This window comes from Mustelus asterias, chromosome 12, assembly GCF_964213995.1.
Source record: "Mustelus asterias chromosome 12, sMusAst1.hap1.1, whole genome shotgun sequence".
NCBI classification, from domain to species: Eukaryota; Metazoa; Chordata; class Chondrichthyes; order Carcharhiniformes; family Triakidae; genus Mustelus; species Mustelus asterias.
This window is the reverse complement of record NC_135812.1, coordinates 23,920,590-23,940,292: the sequence shown is the minus strand read 5'-3', so window position 1 is coordinate 23,940,292 and position 19,703 is coordinate 23,920,590. Positions and strand designations below refer to the sequence as shown.

Sequence of the window (19,703 nt, the reverse complement as noted above, 5' to 3'; positions counted from 1 at the left end):
GCACATTGTCACATTCCACTAAGTAAGATATTTTTATAAACCCGAAACTCAATCCCCTGGGGAACGTGAAAAACTCCATCCCCTGTTGGTTCCACTTCCTCCTGAGACTTTTAAAATGTTTCTGAAATGAAATCTCAAAATGCAATTATATGTTCTGAAACAATAACTGTAGCAGATATGAAGTAATAGAATTGCTCTGGAATACATGTCGAGCACGGTACTTTCAGGAGACTTACCAAGCAGGAGAGAGAGAGAGAACAACAGACATTGCCGTGCTGAACAAAAGCGTATGAAGCTGTTTGCCCTCTTTGCCTATCTTTCGCTCTCGGATGAGGTTTCGCATAGTAATCATCCTGAAGAGGGAAATCTACTGCGAACTAAGACCTTTCGGGAATAAAATGTGGATGTTTGTTCTGTGAAACGACACCCTTGTGTGTGTGTTGCGGTATGTGCGTGTCGCCACACATGACATATGGATGGTGCTTGTGACTTATCTTGTTTCAATGAACTTATCCTGTTCTTTGTGTAACCTATGAAAACCTGTTTATAACTCTTTCCAATCTGAACGTGCAAACAATTGGCAAAGCGCATCCTCTCTAAATTAATTTTTAAAAACCCTGTCGTAGCTAAGCCTGGAGTGGCAGATTACAGCAGGAATTTCATCCCTCCTCAGCTGGTTATATTAACATCTACATGCTGACTGAAGTCTGAAGAAATCTTTTGCCAGACCTCTAAAAAAAAATTAATTTCATTAAACAGCGCATTTTCCTTAAAGCAAAATATCTTAATACATGAAACATAAACTAAAAATAACAGTCGGTGATATTGGTGGGTCATTTCTTAACATTTTTGCATGATGTTTCTCTGTCCATGAGATTACGCTGCCATGATACATTATGTTAAGTAATGGCTTAAATAAATGGCTTAAGCAAATGTCAGTCCTGCATCAGTTGGCACACTACAGTTCGAGATTTCCTATTAGTATTGGATTGGTTAGATTCAGGTGGAGACTATAGTGCAGTGATAACATCACTAGACTCGTGATCCAGAGGTCCAGAGTACTGCTCTGTCAAATCCCATCACAGCAGATGGTGGAATTTAAAATCAATTAATATGATCTGGAACTGAAAGCTGGCCTCAATAATGGTGACCATGAAATCTTCATCAAACAAACCATCTGGTTCACTAATGTCCTCTGTCGCTCCTACCAGGAGATCTGTTGTCATGGTGTATCATGCACTATCCTTAAACATCCATTGTAGTTCAGCTACACTCTTTGATGCTTGTCTTCCGACTACACCTCGGTGACTCCTCATTCTGCTACCCTCCATTTTGACCTCTTGAAGAAATCTTTTCAGCTCTGATCAAATGGTTGAAATACCAGCATTTGTTTTTCTCAATGTCACTTTTTATGGTTCTTTTTGTTCTTGCAATTTCAAGCACCTGTTCATAGGATGCGATTTTACAACCTTGTTCCGTCTGACATTTAGCGAAGCGAGGTGGTATGATCGGGTGAGAGGCCTTAAAATCCCTTTCTATGATACTGAAATGATTGCACTCCATTCCTTCAGGTTTCTTAAGTAACTTAATGAGTACTGAATGTCTCAAGTCACTTGGTATATATTTCACCACAAATTTTTGTTATCACTTCTTATTCTGTTTCTGTACTCACTTCTAATTCTGTTTCTCCTCAGGCTTTTTTGATTTGATTTGATTTGATTTATTTTTGTCACATGTATTAACATACAGTGAAAAGTACTGTTACTTGTGCGCTACACAGACAAAGCAAACTGTTCATAGAGAAGGAAACGAGAGAGTGCAGAATGTAGCGTTACAGTCATAGCTAGGGTGGAGCGAAAGATCAACTTAATGGAAGGTAAGTCCATTCAAAAGTCCGACAGCAGCAGGGAAGAAGCTGTGCTTGAGTCAGTTGGTACTTGACCTCAGACTTTTGTATCTTTTTCCCGACGGAAGAAGGTGGAAGAAAGAATATCTGGAGTGCGTGGGGTCCTTAATTATGCTAGCTGCTTTGCCGAGGCAGCAGGAAGTGTAGACAGAGTCATTGGATGGGAGGCTGGTTTGCGTGATGGATTGGGCTACATTCACAACTTTTTGTAGTTCCTTGCGGTCTTGGGCAGAGCAGGAGCCATACCAAGCTGTGATACATCCAGAAAGAATGCTTTCTATGGTGCATCTGTAAAAGTTGGTGAGAGTCATAGCTGACATGCCAAATTTCCTTAGTCTTCTGAGAAAGTAGAGGCATTATGGGCTTTCATAACTATAGTGTTGGCTTGGGGGGACCAGGACAGGTTGTTGGTGATCTGGACACCTGAAAACTTGAAGCTCTCGACCCTTGTTACTTCGTCCCCGTTGATGTAGACAGCGGCATATTCTCCTTTACACTTCCTGACAATCTCCTTCGTTTTGTTGACATTGTGGAGAGATTATTGTTTCCGCACCAGTTCACCAGATTCTCTATCTCATTCCTGTACTCTGTCTCGTCATTGTTTGAGATCTGATCCACTACGGTGGTGTCGTCTGCAAACTTGAAAATCAAATTGGAGGGGAATTTGGCCACACAGTCATAGGTGTATAAGAGCATAGTAGGGGCTGAGAACACAGCCTTGTGGGGCACCGGTGTTGAGGATGACCATGGAGGAGGTGTTGTTGCCTATTCTTACTGATTGTGGTCTGTGAGTTAGGAAGTTCAGGATTCAGTCGCAGAGGGTCAGTTGTAACTTCATCTATGCCTGGAGGTTTTTCTGTACTCATCAATTTCAAAGCATTCTTTTCATCTAATGTCACAATGTTTGGCCTTTCATTTGCCCATATATCTCCTCAATTTGGATCATCACTTATATATTCTATTTCATCATCAAATGACTGTTTGGTTTCTATACACAACACTTGGGCTCCTCCAAGTGTAAAATCATCTTTTCTGTTGTTTGAAGAGGTCTTTGCCACCATGAGATCATTTTTTTTGAATCGTAGAATCTCTACAGTGTAGAGGAGGCCATTCTGCCCATTGAGCCTGCGCTGACCACAATCCCACCAGGTCCTATCCCCGTAACCCCACGTATTTACCCTGCAAATCCCCTGACACTCAGGATCAATTTAATATGGCCAATCAACCTAACCCGCACATCTTTGGACTGTGGGAGGAAACCGGAGCACCCAAAAGAAACCCACGCAGACACGGGGAGAATGTGCAAACTCCACACAGATAGTCACCCAAGGCTGCAATTGGGTGCAATGTTTAGACGGGTTATCATGCAAGTGAAGGCCGTGCCGTGCTTCTCGATGATCCCTGGCACTGTGAGGCAGCAGTATTAACTACTGTGCAACCGTGCTGCCCCTTTACTTGACAAAATTGTACAAGTCTCTCTCCTCTTTATATTATCGATCCAAGGCCATAATGACCAAAATGCATTTCCGATGTTCCTTCACTGACTTTTAAGTCACCCATTACAATTAGCACATCAGATGATCTAACTTGATCATAACACTTGGGGAGGTCACCAAAAATACCTCAATTCCCTGCTCACCGTGATCTTGTGTCAGGGCGTGAACTTGTATGACAACCAGGTTCAAGGCTTTGGGGAAGGAAATCTTTCATCCTTACCTGGTCTGGCCGACATATGACTCTTAACTCACAGCAATGTGGTTGACTCTTAACTACCCTCTGAAATGGCCCAGTAAGCTCTTCAGTTCAAGGGCAATTTGGGATGGGCAAATGCTGGCCTTCTCAGCAAAGCACACATCCCATAAAATAATAAAACAAAGGTCAAGGTTTGCCATACGATTCTTATCATATCAAATGGTCATCTCCCTTTACTTAAAGAATATATGGCACAGCCTTTCCCAGGCTCTCAAGGACTTTGTTCAATAAATGACGACCAGCAGAAAGTTGGATTGCTTGCCATGTAAGACTTTGATAGAATCATAGAATCCTACTGTGCAGAAGGAGGCCATTGGGCCCATCGAGTCTGCACCGACCACAATCCCACCCATGCCCAATCGCCATAACCCCTTGCATTTAACTTAGCTAGTCCCTCTGGCACTAAGGGGCAATTTAGCATGGCCAATCCACCTAACCCGCACATCTTTGAACTGTGGGAGGAAACCGGAGCACATGAAGGAAATGCACACAGACACAGGGAGAACGTGTAAACTCCACATAGCCAGTGGCCCAAGCTGGGAATTGAACCCAGGCCCCTGGTGAGGCAGCACTGCTAACCACTGTGTCACCGTGCCTACTACGCGGGCTGAAAATCCGAACATTATCGGGAAACGCTCTCTCTGGAGAGATTGCATTCCACAATTTTCCCCACCCCTCGCTGGTGAAGTCGCAAGGTTCACGCCAATAAAGAGTGAGAACTTCATTTTAGTGTATTTGCATAAATTTATCTTTAATTATCAGGCACCCGCCATATGTTCCCCTTTGCTGTATTTTCATGTCAGTAGAGTTTACAACAGGTTCACCCAAACGTGAACCTGTTGAGGGGATCCCTCTGGGAGCGTGAAGCCCCTGGGGGAGAGGGACATGCCCAGACACTTCCCCCCTGGCATTGCCCTCTTGCACTGCCAGGTTAGCAGTGCCTACCTGTGCCAGGGAGCAGTGTTGGGACGGACCTTAGTAGGAGCCTCATGGCGGGGGTGGGGGGGGGGGGGGGGGGGTGGTGAGGTGGAAGGGGTCATATGTGTATTGTGGGGGAGGGGGGGGAGAGAGCATGCACTGAAGGGAAGAGGGAGAGAGGGAGATACTGGTGATGATCGGGGTGGGGCGGGGGTGGTTGAGGGAGATGCTGGTGATGATTTAGGGAAGGGGATTGGCGCAACGGAGCTGGCAGCGATGACAGTTTTGGGGGGGTAGAGGAAGCTGCCAATTGTGAGGTGGGGAGCAGGTGAGAGGGAGTCGCCAATGATGACTGTTTTGAGGGGTGGGATGGGGGGATAGGGAGATGTCAGTGGTGACTGTTTTCGGGGGTGGGGGTTGCCTTTAAGAATGATGATCCAATCTCTGTGGAGCCAGCTTTGCCGGCATCTTTTGGCCCAGCCCCTCCATATGATGACGTGAAACATGACCCGCATGCAGAGAAACATGCCAGTTTTCCGTCAGATCCTGATCTTAATTGGTACAGTGATACCAGATGGCTTCTGGAGTCTTGAGAGATGAGAAACGTCACTGCTCTCTTCACTGTTTGGGGTTAAGTACATGTTAAATCTCGCTAAATAAACCCTACTTCATTCATAAATTCTAGTGATTCAAACTAGTGTTAGAAATTAATAAGTTGGACCTGAGAATTTGTTTGAATTGGAAGGGTTTAGTACTTCAACCCAAATGCACACAGCTCCCTCATTCCAGCACAAACCAGCCATAGAATCATACAGCACAGTTGGAAGCCAATCGGTCTAGCATGCCTATGCTGACTCGTTGTAAATTCTACCAATTAGTCCTACTCTCGCACTCTTTCACCGTAGCTCTGCGCGTCTTTTCCTTTTTCCAATTCTCTTTTAAAAGCTGCGATTGAATTCGCGCTTATACCATAATTTCAGGCCCCAAAATCCAGATCAATCGAGTCCTTTATCTAACAGCAAGTATCTTCAGTAGTCACACTAAATACGCCACATGTTTAATGCTTAAGAAGCTGTTAATAACGCTAGCAACACTTCAAAGATTAAAATACTACAGCGGTGACAGCCATTAAATGTACATGAACTGAATTCACTAGCAGAGACTCCAAACACTTTGGCAGGCTCCTGAATTTATTGTGTAAACGTTCTGAACGGTTATCACTGAAACAAAAAAAAGGAATAAATTACTTTTGCAATTCACACTTTCATCGACAAATTGTTTCTGTGGGCGGAATTTAATATGGCGAGCCCTTTTTCGCCCCTACCTCGGAGATGAGTTCCTAGGTAGGAATGACGGGTGCGGGGAGGGATGTGTGGAGGTGCAGAGTGGGAAGGCTTGTATGCGACCTTTTTCACCTGGATGCTCACTGAAGTCTTTAAATGAGACGGAAGGGACGCTGACCATGTTGGGAGACCAACAGCAAACCTGGGAGGTGGTGGGAGATTCCCTTCTTCAGAGGCACAATGCCTGATCCAGGGACCCGGCATCGGGAAGTGGAAAGCCCACGAAGCGCCACTTTCCTGACCTTCCATGCCTCCCGCCCCCGCCGAGTTGGCAATGCCCTCCCTGTGACCCTTTACCTTTCTTCAGTAACCCCACGATGAATCCTAGTGAAGGCTCAAGTGTATTAGTGGCAGGTGGCACTGTCGCTAAGGCAGAAGTGCTGGCACATGGTGGGTTGGCAGCTCTCGAGGGCAGGATTTCTGTCTTACTCGGGGAAGTTCCAAATTTAAATATTCCCTATGGAGTTGGGAGCCTGGATGGCACGGCTCCGAGAGATCAAGTTGGCGGGAAATTGCTTATTTTGGAGGCATCGCCCCTGTCCCTTCCCACCAACCATCCTCATTAAATTCTGCCCTTATATGCCTAATATTGGAATTAAGCAGTATGAGAAATGTTCCCAACCATGCAGTACTTGTTTCATTCAATGCCTTGATGACTTGGTTCCTGCTCTGCCCAAGACCGCAAGGAACTACAAAAAGTCGTGAATGTAGCCCAATCCATCACTCAAACCAGCCTCCCATCCATTGACTCTGTCTACACTTCCCACTGCCTCGGCAAAGCAGCCAGCATAATTAAGGACCTCACGCACCCCGGACATACTCTCCTCCACTTTCTTCCGTCGGGAAAAAGATACAAAAGTCTGAGGTCACGTACCAACCGACTCAAGAACAGCTTCTTCCCTGCTGCCATCGGGATTTTGGATGGACTTACCTTGCATTAAGTTGATCTTTCTCTACACCCTAGCTACGACCGTAACACTACATTCTGCACTCTCTCGTTTCCGTCTCTATGAACGGTATGCTTTGTCTGTATAGCGCGCAAGAAACAATAATTTTCATTGTATGCTAATACATGTGACAATAATAAATCAAATCAAATGGATTCCATTCCCACTGGACACCAGTAGGGGAAGCTTCTTCAATCCTCTAGTATCAAGGAACATGGGTGTACAACACAATCTTGAACATGTGCAGAGATATTGAAATGGAGATCACAGGAGCACTTGGGAGCAGGAGTAAGCCATTTGGCCCTTGAAGGTTGTTCTACCATTCAATAAGATCATGGCTGATGTGGTTGTGATGTCTTCCACTTTCCTGTCTGCGTCCATAACCCTTGACTTTCTTGTCTATTAAAAATCTCTCTAACTCGGCCTTGAATAAATTTAAAGACCCATCCTCCACTGCCTACTGGGGAAGAGAATGCCACACTCTAATGAACCTCTGTAAGAAAAAACTCATATCTGTCTTAAATGTGGAGATGTCTTATACTTAAATTATGTCCCTGAATCCCACAAGAGGAAACATCCTCCCAGTAACTACTTTATCCAGTCCCCTCAAGATCCTGTACGTTTCAATAAGATCACCTCTCTTTCTTCAAAACTCCAGTAGGTATAGGCCTAACCTGTTCAACCTTCCTTCATACGATAAAGCCTTCATCCTAGGAATGAGTGAAGTGAACCTTCTCTGAACAGCATTTTCTGTTTTTGTTTCAGATTCCAGTTTCCACAGTAATTAGCTTTCATTCCCCACTTTTAAATTCCAGTCCTTTAGCGATATAAGCCAACATTCCATTTTCCTTCCCAATCACTACTAACTTGATGTGACTCATGCACCAGGACACCCAGATCCCTCTGTACCAGTGAGTTCTGCAGTCCCTTCCCTTTTAAATAGTATACCGCTTTTCTATTCTTCCTGCCAAAATGGACAAATTTACCTTTCCCCTGTGACCCAATAGGCATAAGAAGCCAGTACAAAATGTGTTGGTATCCAAGTCACATTTGATACCACGTGATGATCACATTTTCCAGTGATCATTGGATAGCAATGAAGTTAAAAAAAGCTTATCTATTTGACACAAGTAGGCTTACATTAACGCTGCAATAAGAGCAAAGAACAAAGAAAATTACAGCACAGGAACAGGCCCTTCGGCCCTCCAAGCCTGCACTGACCATGTTGCCTGACTGAACTAAAACCCTCCACCCTTCCAGGGACCATATCCCTCTATTCCCATCCTATTCATGTATTTGTCCAGACGTCCCTTAAAATTCACTATTGTATCTGCTTCCACTACCTCCCCCGGCAGTGAGTTCCAGGCACTCACCACCCTCTGTGTAAATAACTTGCCCCATACATCTCCTTTAAACCTTGCCCCTCGCACCTTAAACCTGTGCCCCCTAGTAATTGACTCTCCCACCCTGGGAAAAAGCTTCTGACTATCCACTCTGTCCATGCTCCTCATAATCTTGTAGACTTCTACCTCAACCTTCATCGTTCAAGTGAGAACAAACCAAGTTTCTCCAACTTTTCTCATAGCTAATGCCTTCCATACCAGGCAACACCCTGGTAAATCTTTTCCGTACCCTCTCCAAAGCCTCCACATCTTTCTGGTAGTGTGGCGACCAGAATTGAACATTACATTCCAAGTGCAGCCTAACTAAGGTTCTATATAGCTGCAACATGACTTGCCAATTTTAAAACTCAATGCCCCGGCCGATGAAGGCAAGCATGGCGTATGCCTTCTTGACTACCTTCTCCACCTGCGTAACCACTTTCAGTGACCTGTGTACCTATACACCCAGATCCCTCTGCCTATCAATGCTCTTAAGGGTTCTGCCATTTAGTGTATATTTCCTATTTGTATTAGACCTTCCAAAATGCATTACCTCACATTAGTCCGGATTAAACTCCATCTGCCATCTCTCTGCCCAAGCCTCCAACCAATCTATATCCTGCTGTATCCTCTGATGGTCCTCATCGCTATCCGCAAATCCACCAACCTTTGTGTCATCCGCAAACTTACTAATCAAACCAGTTACATTTTCCCCCACATCATTTATATATATCACAAACAGCAAAGGTCCCAGCACAGATCCCTGAGGAACGCCACTTGTCACAGCCCTCCATTCAGAAATTCACCCTTCCACTGCTATCCTCTGTCTTCTATGACCGAGCCAGTTCTGTATCCAACTTGCCAGCTCATCTCTGATCCCATGCGACTTCACCTTCTGCGCCAGTCTGCTATGAGGGACCTTGTCAAAGGCCTTGCTGAAGTCCATGTAGGCAACAGCTACTGCCCTACCTTCATCAATCATCTTCGTCACTTCCTCGAAAAACTTGATCAAGTTAGTGAGACACGATCTCCCCTTCACAAAACCAAATGAAATGAAGTTACTGTGAAAATCCCCTAGTCGCCACACTCTGGCGCTTGTTCGGGTATACTGAGGAAGAATTTAGCATGGCCAATGCACTTAACCAGCACGTCTTTGGGAGGGAACCGGAGCACCCGGTGGAAACCCACACAGACACGTGGAGAACGTGCAGACTCCACACAGACAGTTACCTGAGGCCGGATTTGAACCCAGGTCCCTAGCACTATGAAGCAGTAGTGCTAACCACTGTGCCACGGTGCCTGCCCCAGAATGTGAAAGAGGAACCTTGAGTGACTTACCTTTCTTTATCTCAGTAGCACTGAGACATCTCAATGTAGCGTCCTATCCCACTGCCAACTTAGCCAAGATAAAAAGCTTTGCATTTGCATAGCACCTTTCAGTGGTTGAGGAAATCCCAAAGTGCTTTACAGCCAATGACCTACTTTTGAAATGTAATCGTTGTGTAAGAAACGTGGCAGCAACGCGATAACGACCAGCTAACTTGCTCTTTTCAATAATATTGGGTGACAAGTAAATATTGTTCAGCACACCGGGGATCACCACCTTCCTTGTCTTTGGATCAATGTCATGGGACTTTTAACGTCTAGCTGAGAGGGCGGATAGGGGCTCCTGTTGAATATCTCATCCAAAATATGGCACCAGTGACAGTGCACTATCACTGGAAAGTCAGCCAAAGTCTGGTGCCCAATGCTTTGCTGTGAAGTTGATCCCATTTGAGGCAGGACTTCCTCTGAGCCAAAGCTGACACTTGATAAGCGATCAGTTGCCATGTATGATGTAGATCTTATGATCAAAGTTGTAAAGGGAGCGCATAAGGTTCACTATTTAATACTTTTATGTGCGTTCTGCAGAACTGCCAGCAATCGTATTTGCAAATAAGAAAAAACAAGGTCGAAAGCATTCATCCAAAGAAATTCAACTGACCTCGGGGGTCACAATTGCAATCAAACCTCTACTTTGGCCCTTGTGCCAACAGATAAGAAATTACTGAGGCGGGACCAATGTATCTCACAGTAATAGGCTGGAATCTTTAAAATATCAATGTCTCATCCCAGACTAATTGCAAAAGAAATCCCCGGCACAGAACGGAATGAGTTACCTTCGCTCTTCACTTGATTAATTTTTCACTACAAATTATTTTGCAGGTTTTACAACACATTTCAAATGTGCAAAACCCAAACTCATGCAACCCTTATTCAAGGTGTCCTTTGAAAAGTAAGTAAGAAATAGAATTGGCCTTGTGAGATCCAAGACTGGGTTAAAGCAGGTAAGACTGGATTTCATTTTCCCAGCACCTTTGCTTACATTTTATATCAATCTCCAGACCGATGACCCCTTTGCTTTGAAGAAAGTGGGAACATAGGCATAACCTGTAAACTGGCATCTAAAGCACTGCTGATGGAATTTTGATTCCTCCCTTAATTCCACAGCTCAAACGTGTTACAAGTAGAATCAGAATGCACAAAATCCTGTTGACCCCAATGCAACAGAAGTTCAACAGTGCCTTCTTATCCCACTTTTGACCCAATCTTCATTCTCACAGCATGGATGGGATTATAGTCATTCATCTGACATTTAGTCAGCGTCTTCTGGAAGCTTCCAATATGAGAGTTGAATGAGAAAAGTATTTTCCCACTTGTGTTTGGTGTGTCATCAAGTAGAACCACCAATTGCCAAGGTTGTTTGATAAATGTTAATAATCAACTTCAGGTTTCAAGCAGTTGACCACCCCTCCCCCCCCCCCCCCCCACACCGCCCCCCACCCCCCACCGTCCCACCGCCCCCTACCTCCCACCCCCACCCGCCCCCCACCCCCCTCCCAGACTAATATATGGTAGGTCCATTCAAAAGTCTGATGGCAGCAGGGAAGAAGCTGTAATTGAGTTGATTGGTACATGATCTCAGAGTTTTGTATCTTTTTCCCGACAGAAGGAGGTGTAAGAGAGTATGTCCAGTGGGGTCCTTGATTATGCTGGCTGCTTTACTGAGGAAGTGTAGTCAGAGTCAATAGATGAGAGGGTGGAGGATAGACTGGGCTACGTTCACGACCCTTTATAGTTTCTTGCGGTCTTGGTCAGAGCAGGAGCCATACCAAGCAGTGGTGCATCCGGAAAGGATGCTTTCTATGGTGCCTCTGTAAAAACTGGTGAGATTCGTTGCGGACATGCTGAATTTCCTTAGCCTCCTGAGAAAGTAGAGGCCTTGGTGGACTTTCTTATACTATAGCATCAGCGTGGAGGGACCAGAACAGGTTATTGGTGATCTGGACACCCAGAAATTTGAAGCTCTCGACCACTTCCACTTCATCACCATTGATATAGACAGGGGCATGTCCTCCACCTTTCTCACCTTTGCCTATGTTAAACTTCACTTACTGGTTGGTTTAGCTCAGTTGGCTGGACAGCTGGTTAGTGATGCAGAGCAATGCCAACAATGTGGATTCAACCATACCGTACTGGCTGAAGTTATTGAAAAAGGCCTGCCTTCTCAACCTTGCCCCTCGCCTGAAGTGTGGTGATCCTCAGGTTAAATCGCTACCTGTCATCTCTATCCCTCAAAGGGGAAAACAGCCTATGGTCATCTGGAACTATGGTGACTTTACCTTTATCTGCCCTTTTACTTAATTCGATTCCCGGCTTGGGTCACTGTCTATGCGGAGTCTGCACCTTCTCCCCATGTCTGCTTGGGTTTCCTCCGGGTGCTCTGGTTTCCTCCCACAGTCCAAAAGATGTGTTGGTTAGGTGCATTGGCCATGCTAAGTTCTCCTTCAGTGTACCATAACAGGTGCCGGAGTGTGGCGACTAGGGGATTTTCACAGTAACCTCACTGCAGTGTTAATGTAGTTTTAAGTTTATTTATTAGTGTCACAAGTAGGCTGACATTAACACTGCAATGAAGTTACTGTGAAAATCGTGGGGGAGGCACTGCAGCACAGTGGTTAACACTGCTGCCTCACAATGCCAGGGACCTGGGTTCAATTCTAGCCTCGGGTCACTGTCTGTGTGGAATTTGCACGTTCTCCCCATGTCTGCGTGGGTTTCCTCTGAGTGCTCTGGTTTCCTCCCACAGTCTGAAAGATGTGTGTGGTGGACCTCAGTTGTGCCTTTGTCCTATATGGACCACCGTTGTGTGTGTTGTCATACCTGGACACATCCCCTTCCAGTTTGGTTCCTCCCCTCAGCACCTAGTATAAAGGTGGCTGTCTCCTCCCCCTTGTTCAGTCCAGGTCGGTTAATTGTTGGGATCTGCTCCTGATTCTGTTGTGAATAAAAGCCTACACTTATATTGGCATATCGGTAGTCTTTCGCCTTATTGATAGCGCATCAATGTGCAAGTAAGTTAATCAACCATGTTAAATTACCCCTTAGTATTAGGGGGTTAGCAGGGTAAATAAGTGGGGTTATCGGGTCTGGGTGGGATTGTGGTCAGTGTAGACTTGATGGGCCAAGTGGCCTCCTTCTGCACTGTAGGGATTCTATGATTTCCCTAGTCGCCACACTCTGGCACCCACCTGTGATAAAAATAAACTTAATCTCTGTTATTCCAAAATGCTTCAAATACTGCCCAACTACTTTTGGTACCTGGCACAAAGCGGGTGAAGGGTAAGGAATGAGGCAGTGATGGTGTACAGATAAAGAAGTGAAAGTTGTGACTGAGTCTTTGCTGGCAGTAATTCCAGTAACATTTGTGAAGCCACGTACCTCCAGAGAATATCAATATTCATTCTGAGCTTCCTGGACCCAAATGAATGTGTATTTGACTAAAGCACAGGTTATCATTGCCAACTCTAATGGCAAAAGAAAAATCCTCGCCAGTAAACGGCAATTCATTTCTACAAGGAAAGGATTATTATTTTTTAAACTGCTTTGCCATTTCCACTGCATAAAATGTCCTCAGAGAGAAACTGTCCTGATCTGTGTAGGATAACAACTGAAGTTCGATTTCCACTACTGTAGACAAGCTTGCAAATACTTCAGAGGAAGTAATGATCGTTGCAATCATTAATAATGTGTTTGCCTGTGGCCTCCAATAAAGGAACGTGACATTAATATTCATCAGTTTACAGGGGTATGAGGCTGGATTACGGTCTCCGCAGCTATCCAGTTGCAACAACTGCAACTGCCAGGAGCACCCCTTCTACAGCTTTAACGATAGACGCAATTATGTCAGTACGGGGTCACCAAATGCAGAGTAAAATATGTGTCCAGCTGCAATTTCTTTAATAACTGCATATTCTTCTCATGTTTTCCCCACTTCTTACAGAATATCACATTTAGGGAGATAACCATTGGAGCCAGCAGTCCTCTGACTCTGCACCAATAGGGCAGCACAGTGGCACAGTGCTTAGCACTGCTGTCTCACCACGCCAGGGACCCCTGTTCGATTCTGGCCTCGGGCGACTGTCTGTGTGGAGTTTGCACCTTCTTCCCGTGTCTATGTTGGTTTCCTCCGGATGCTCCTGTTTCCTCCCACAGTCCAAAGGTGTGCAGGTTAGGTTGAATGGCCATGCTAAATTGGCCCTTAGTGCCGGGGGACTAGCAGGGTAAATATGTGGGGTGACGGGGATAGGGCCTGGATGGCATTGTGGTCGGTGCAGACTCGATGGGCCAAATGGCCTCCTTCTGCACTGTAGGGATTCTATGAAACTCTTCAATGTGTGGAGTTATGGGGACAGGATGGGGGGGCGTGGAGGGATGGGGGGGGCGGGGAGTGGGAGGTGAGCCTGGGTAGGATGTTGTCGGAGAGTCGGTGCAGACCCAATGGGCCAAATGGTCTCTTTCTGCACCCTAGGAATTCTATGTTTCGAAGAATTTATGTGCGACTGCTGGCTAGTCTGCTATGGAATACAGTCCGGTCCTTTTATAATGGCTGCACAAGTGGCTGGATTTTGTGGCTATAATTCAGGTGTGTTGCCCCTGTCTCCTCTACGATTAAGTTAATTATGGCATTTGGGTCAGCAAACTAATATCATCTCGCCAGTCACCGATACTCTGGAAGGCAAATGGATGCCAAAATTGGGAGCCTGCCCACCAACTTGGAAAACAAACAATTAGTAAGCCCGTTATAAAGCCAATTGACTACTATTTTTCACTGCTCACTCCATTTTTCTTCAGTCACACGGGAAAAACATTGGGAGTGAATTACGTAGGGTACTTGAAGATTACAAGTGTGTGCACCTGACAGGAGCATCATGGCATTAGAGACATTCCATGATTTTGGTAGTACAATGTGGATAACTGACCACTCTGCAGTTTAGCCTCAACCAACTAGCACATTTTAGTCATAGGTGTCTCTACTGAGCTTGAGTCTCACTGCTGTCCCATCAAACCCACATTGATGTCTCTGCACAGTCAATCTGCACAGTCAAACAGGACTATGGCTGTATTTAGTAACAGGGTCTGCTGCTGAAGGTGGCAGCAACTGGCTGTTCATGGTCTTCATTGGCTCAGTTTTGATAGACTAAAATAACAATTCAGGAGAGAGTGAAGGGAAAGAGCGGAGGGATGGGGGGGGGTGGGGTGGGGGGTGGGAGGTGAGCATGGGTAGGATGTTGTCGGAGAATCGGTGCAGACTCGATGGGCCAAATGGTCTCTTTCTGCAGCCTAGGGATTCTATGTTTCCATTATATTAATGGCTAGAACCAACTTCTGGATCCCAGTCTATCCTCTCTCCTAAAGGGCATCCCGCCTTCGAGACTAGACCCATTAATAAACATCACAGAAGCAGATTATCTGGCCATTATCACATTGCCATTTGTGGGAGCTCGCCTTGTGCATCATGGCTAATGGATTTCCCATATTACACCCATGACTATGCTTCGAAAGAACTTCACTGATTGTAAGTCACTTTGAGATGGCTGTTGGTCATGGAAAGAATTGCCCAAATGCAGGTCTTTCTTCTTCAGCATGCAAACTGAAAAGGAAATGTTGCTTCGGGAGAAATTCAGGGCATATAAAAGTTACCCAACATAATATTTTTACTCCTGCATCTCGCCCAAGTAAGAATTCTCGGCCCAGTTCACTTGGTATAACTTTCACTCCAGTCGATTGTATTTGTTATGATTCAGGTCAGAAAATCCAAAGTGTTTTATGGAGTCTGCCTGGATCATAAGTTTTGCACTTTGAATTTGGCTAGGGCGAGCATGAGATACTTCACTTCAGGTATGATTCAAATGACCCACTAGGGAGCTTTTATCAAACAAAGTTTATTTAAGTATACAGTTAACATGTATAATTTAAAAATTAGCAATAGCTTTTACCAATTACAGACACGAAAAAAACAATCATGATATAGTATAACCCTGATTGAATATAGGAAATGTTGCAATCAAACAAATTCCATCAACAAAATCCTTTTTACAGGTTTAACACAGCAAATGCAAATGTTCACTTGATGCTGGAACTTAGTTCTTTGGACGAAGAATTGAAACTCTGACTCCCGAGTCATGTAATTTCTGGCAGCCCTCTTGATTTACACCCAGAAGGCAGAACAGCTTCCCCAAAACACCAGGGAGAGAGAGACTACAGGCAAGCCAACCACCAACAGCAGATTTTCCACTCCAGGAATGCCAGAAACCTTGCTTCCAGCTAACAGTAGAATTTCCAAAACCATTCCCTTCTAAACCCAAAACTGAAAATGAATCCTCAGATTTTTTTTTTCTGGGGAGGAACCACCTGACTTTGACTTGTCAATCAATCTTCCTTCTCACAATGCAAAGTCATAAAAAATCCCAGAAAGTACTTGAGGCCCCAGAATAAAAATAAACAAAACCCCATTTAGGCCATTGATGGAGCAATAAAAGGATTTCTCCAGATAGCCCGGCAACAATGAAAAAAATGAAGCTGTTATAGCTGCAGAGAACATGATTTAAAAAAAGAATTCTTAAAGGTGCACTAACACCACATATCGCTGAGGTCCACACTTAAGGTTTAGATTCATAATCCATAGCGGAACTCCAGCACAGAACTCAGAGAGCACCTCATCATCTTTCGATGTGCTGTCATCTGGGTAAGATGCTAAACCAACGGCCCTGTCTCCTTATTCTGGTATGATTCACATAAATATTAAAAATCTCGTGGCATAATTTGTAGAAAAACGAATCTTGGCATTGTGGTTAGGATTCATTCTGTAGCCAATAGTATCAAAAACACATTGACTAGATATTCTTTCCTTGTTTTTGCTGGCTTGTTAATAGTATATTCTACCCATGTCTGCGTGGGTTTTCTCCAGGTGCTTCGGTTTCCTCCCATGGACCAAAGATGTGCGGGTTAGGTGGATTGGCCATGCAAAATTGTCCCTTATTGTCTGGGGGACTTGCAAGGTCAATGCATGGAGTTATGGGGATAGGGTCTGGGTGGGATTGTGGTCGATGCAGACTTGATGGGCTGAATGGCCCCCTTCTGCACTGTAGGATTCTATGAGTACAAATGATAACCACCTTAAAAGAAAGTCAATCCCACAGGATAACATGGCAAAAGGTCAGAAATGATTTGATCTAAGCAGGTAAGCCAATGAGTCTTTTTATTGTTTGTTCATTTGCTCTCTGTGGATGTGCAGTTATCGCTCATGGTTTCAAATGATTTAATGGAAGGTACAGATAAAAATAAACAGACAACTTGTATGTGTACCTGACAGGAGCATCATGGCATTAGAGACATTCCATGATTTCGGTAGTACAATGTGGATAACTGACCACTCTGCAGTTTAGCCTCAACCAACTAGCACATTTTAGTCATAGGTGTCCCGACTAAGCTTGAGTCTCACTGCTGTCCCATCAAACCCACATTGATGTCTCTGCACAGTCAATCTGCTTCCCAGGGGCACGGTGGCACAGTGGGTAGCATTGCTGCCTCACAGCGCCAGGGACCTGGCTCAATTACGGCCTCGGGTCACTGTCCGTGTGGAGTTTGCATGTTCTCCCTGTGTCTCCGGTTTCCATCCACAGTCCAAAAATGTGTGGACTAGGTGGCCATGCTAAATTGCCCCTTAGTGTCAGGGAGATTACGTGGGGTTATGGCGATAGGGCCTCGGTGAGATGGTTGTCGGTGCAAGCTGAATGAGCCAAATGGCCTCCTCCTGCACTATCGGTATTCTATGATTCTATGGTGTAGGTTAGTCCTCTGAATCAAACACTCTCATTCCCTCACGCACTCCTGATATTGCAACACTAAGGAGCAGCTGGTTATTAGTGGTACACCCATGCTGTGATCTGGAAAGTTTCTTTCTATCATTGACTCCTGTTGGATATTAAATCTAAAAGAAAACCATCTTCCGCCTTTAATTAAAGTAGCTTTCACAATCATTATACAAATGTCGCATCCATTATGTGATTTTCAGCTTTTAAATTTAATGAGCAGATAATCCCTGTCCTTCTAGACTATAGCTCCCTATTCTGCACCATATCTGATAAGACAGCTTTACACTTGTTTCAGTTCTTTGATTGTAAGTGATGTCAATTCTGCGTTTATCGGGACTTTATATTCAGTAGGATTCATGTCTGGGTCATCGCTTCATTAAGACAAAGAATTCTCACAATCCAAAAAAAGGGTTGTAGGAAACAAAAAAATACTGGAAATGTGCAGTCGGTGTGTTAGTGTCTTTAAAGAGGGAAGGTGCTCGAGAATGCAAAATGAATGGGCCAGCCGGTGAAATCAATCCATCCCCATGCAATGAAGGCCAGGGTATCAGGACTTCCTCAGCCTTGCTGATGTGAAGACCACACTGCCAGGATTAACTCTGCTTGGAATTTTCACCAAGCACCTTTCTGGGAATTCAGACAATCCCTGTCATGCCTACAATGTTAATGTTCAAGCCAACCTGCAAGGCAATTTAAACTTTCATTCACCTCTGAAATTCAGGAGTTTTCCCACATACCTTTCACATTCAAAACAATGATCCAACCATGACATGCAATTACATTTTTTTTGTTCTCCAGAAGAGTTCTCTAAAAGACTAGACCTACCTTTTTAGTGCAGAATTCAGTGCATTTAGCAACGGTCATGTTAGACAGGATCGAATAGACGGGGAAAGTTGCGGTTAGATTCCTGGGTATCTTGAAACATCCTCGATAGAGAACATTCCTATCTGAAGCAACATAAAGTGCATGTTACTTTAAATCGACAACAATGGACTAGCGCAATTATTGGAGAATAAAACCCCTGTGGTCTGCACCCATCTGAACTAATTTAGTTATCAAGTTTATTTATTAGTGTCACAAGTAGGCTTACATTAACACTGCAATGAAGTTACTGTGCAAATCCCCTAGTCACCACATTCCGGTGCCTGTTCGAGTACACCGAAGGGGAATTTAGCATGACCAATGCGCCTAACCAGCATGTCTTTTAGACTATGGGAGGAAACCCATGCAGACACGGGGAGAACGTGCAGACTGCACAGACAGTGACTCAAGGCCTGAATTGAACCCGGGTCTCTGGCGCTGTGGGGCAGCAGTGCTACCCACTGTGCCACCCTGCTGCCCTTAAACTAAGGGTATGAGAATGGGGCTATGATGCTGCAAATGATGTCAAAGGGCTGCTTACCCAACAGGCAAATCACTCAACCATCCTGTCAGGTCTTTGGTGGGAAACAAGGGTTTCTTCCTTGATTATCTCAGGTGTTAATGCACACTCAGTGCATCAGGCAGACAACAACTTGCATTTAAATAGCACCTTTGATTTAGGAAAATATCCCAAGGCACTTTGTAGCAGTGTCATCAGAACAAGAAATTGAGAACAACCAAAAGGGGGAAAGGTGACAAAAGGCTCGATCAAAGAGCGTCTGGAATTTAAAAAAATAATAATCTGAAAAATATCTTTGATAGGTCTTATTTTTAAACCAATAATTGATGTCCCATTCTAACTACATGGCACTAAACTTTGCAAAATTTCCTGACAAGTTTAAGAGGGCAATAAAGGTGGGCTTGATTGTTGACACAATGGAGGACAACGCACAGTGTCAGAAATCAATGAAAATATATGAGTGGAACTGTGAGCTGCAGAACAACCTGCCAGTGCTGCAATAACAGAATACTTACAGTTGGTTATTTGTTCAGGAAGGGAGTTCTCAAATAATGTTCGTTGCTGTTGATGATCCCACAAATCACATTTTGATTAAATGGAAATTAAATTATAGAACAAAATGCAATGGTAGTGTTTTCTGGAAATTATGGAAGGAATTTTATGGGTCCCGCTGACAGGTTTACAGGTGAGAGGCCTGTGAATTTCCTCAGGAGGCCTTCCCTCCATCCTCCCATATTGCCCCCTCCACCCCCGATCTGTCTGCAATTTTACAGGGGTAGGCAAGCCCTAGAATGGCCCACACAGCCTCACTCCAGTTGAAGCCGTTACGTGGATAATCAATGGCCAACAGGTGAGGTGATGTTCAGGAATGGTGGGG

At 44.6% G+C, this 19,703-nt stretch overlaps 1 protein-coding gene across 1 annotated transcript in view; it reads right to left on the bottom strand.

The window, feature by feature from the left end:
- Positions 1–19,703, bottom strand: part of wscd1a (WSC domain containing 1a) — a 98,760-nt gene that overhangs the window by 14,161 nt on the left and 64,896 nt on the right. The window contains exon 4 of the mRNA XM_078225940.1: positions 18,271–18,392. Coding sequence (XP_078082066.1) covers positions 18,271–18,392 — 122 coding nt within the window. The remainder of the gene's footprint in view (positions 1–18,270; positions 18,393–19,703) is intronic.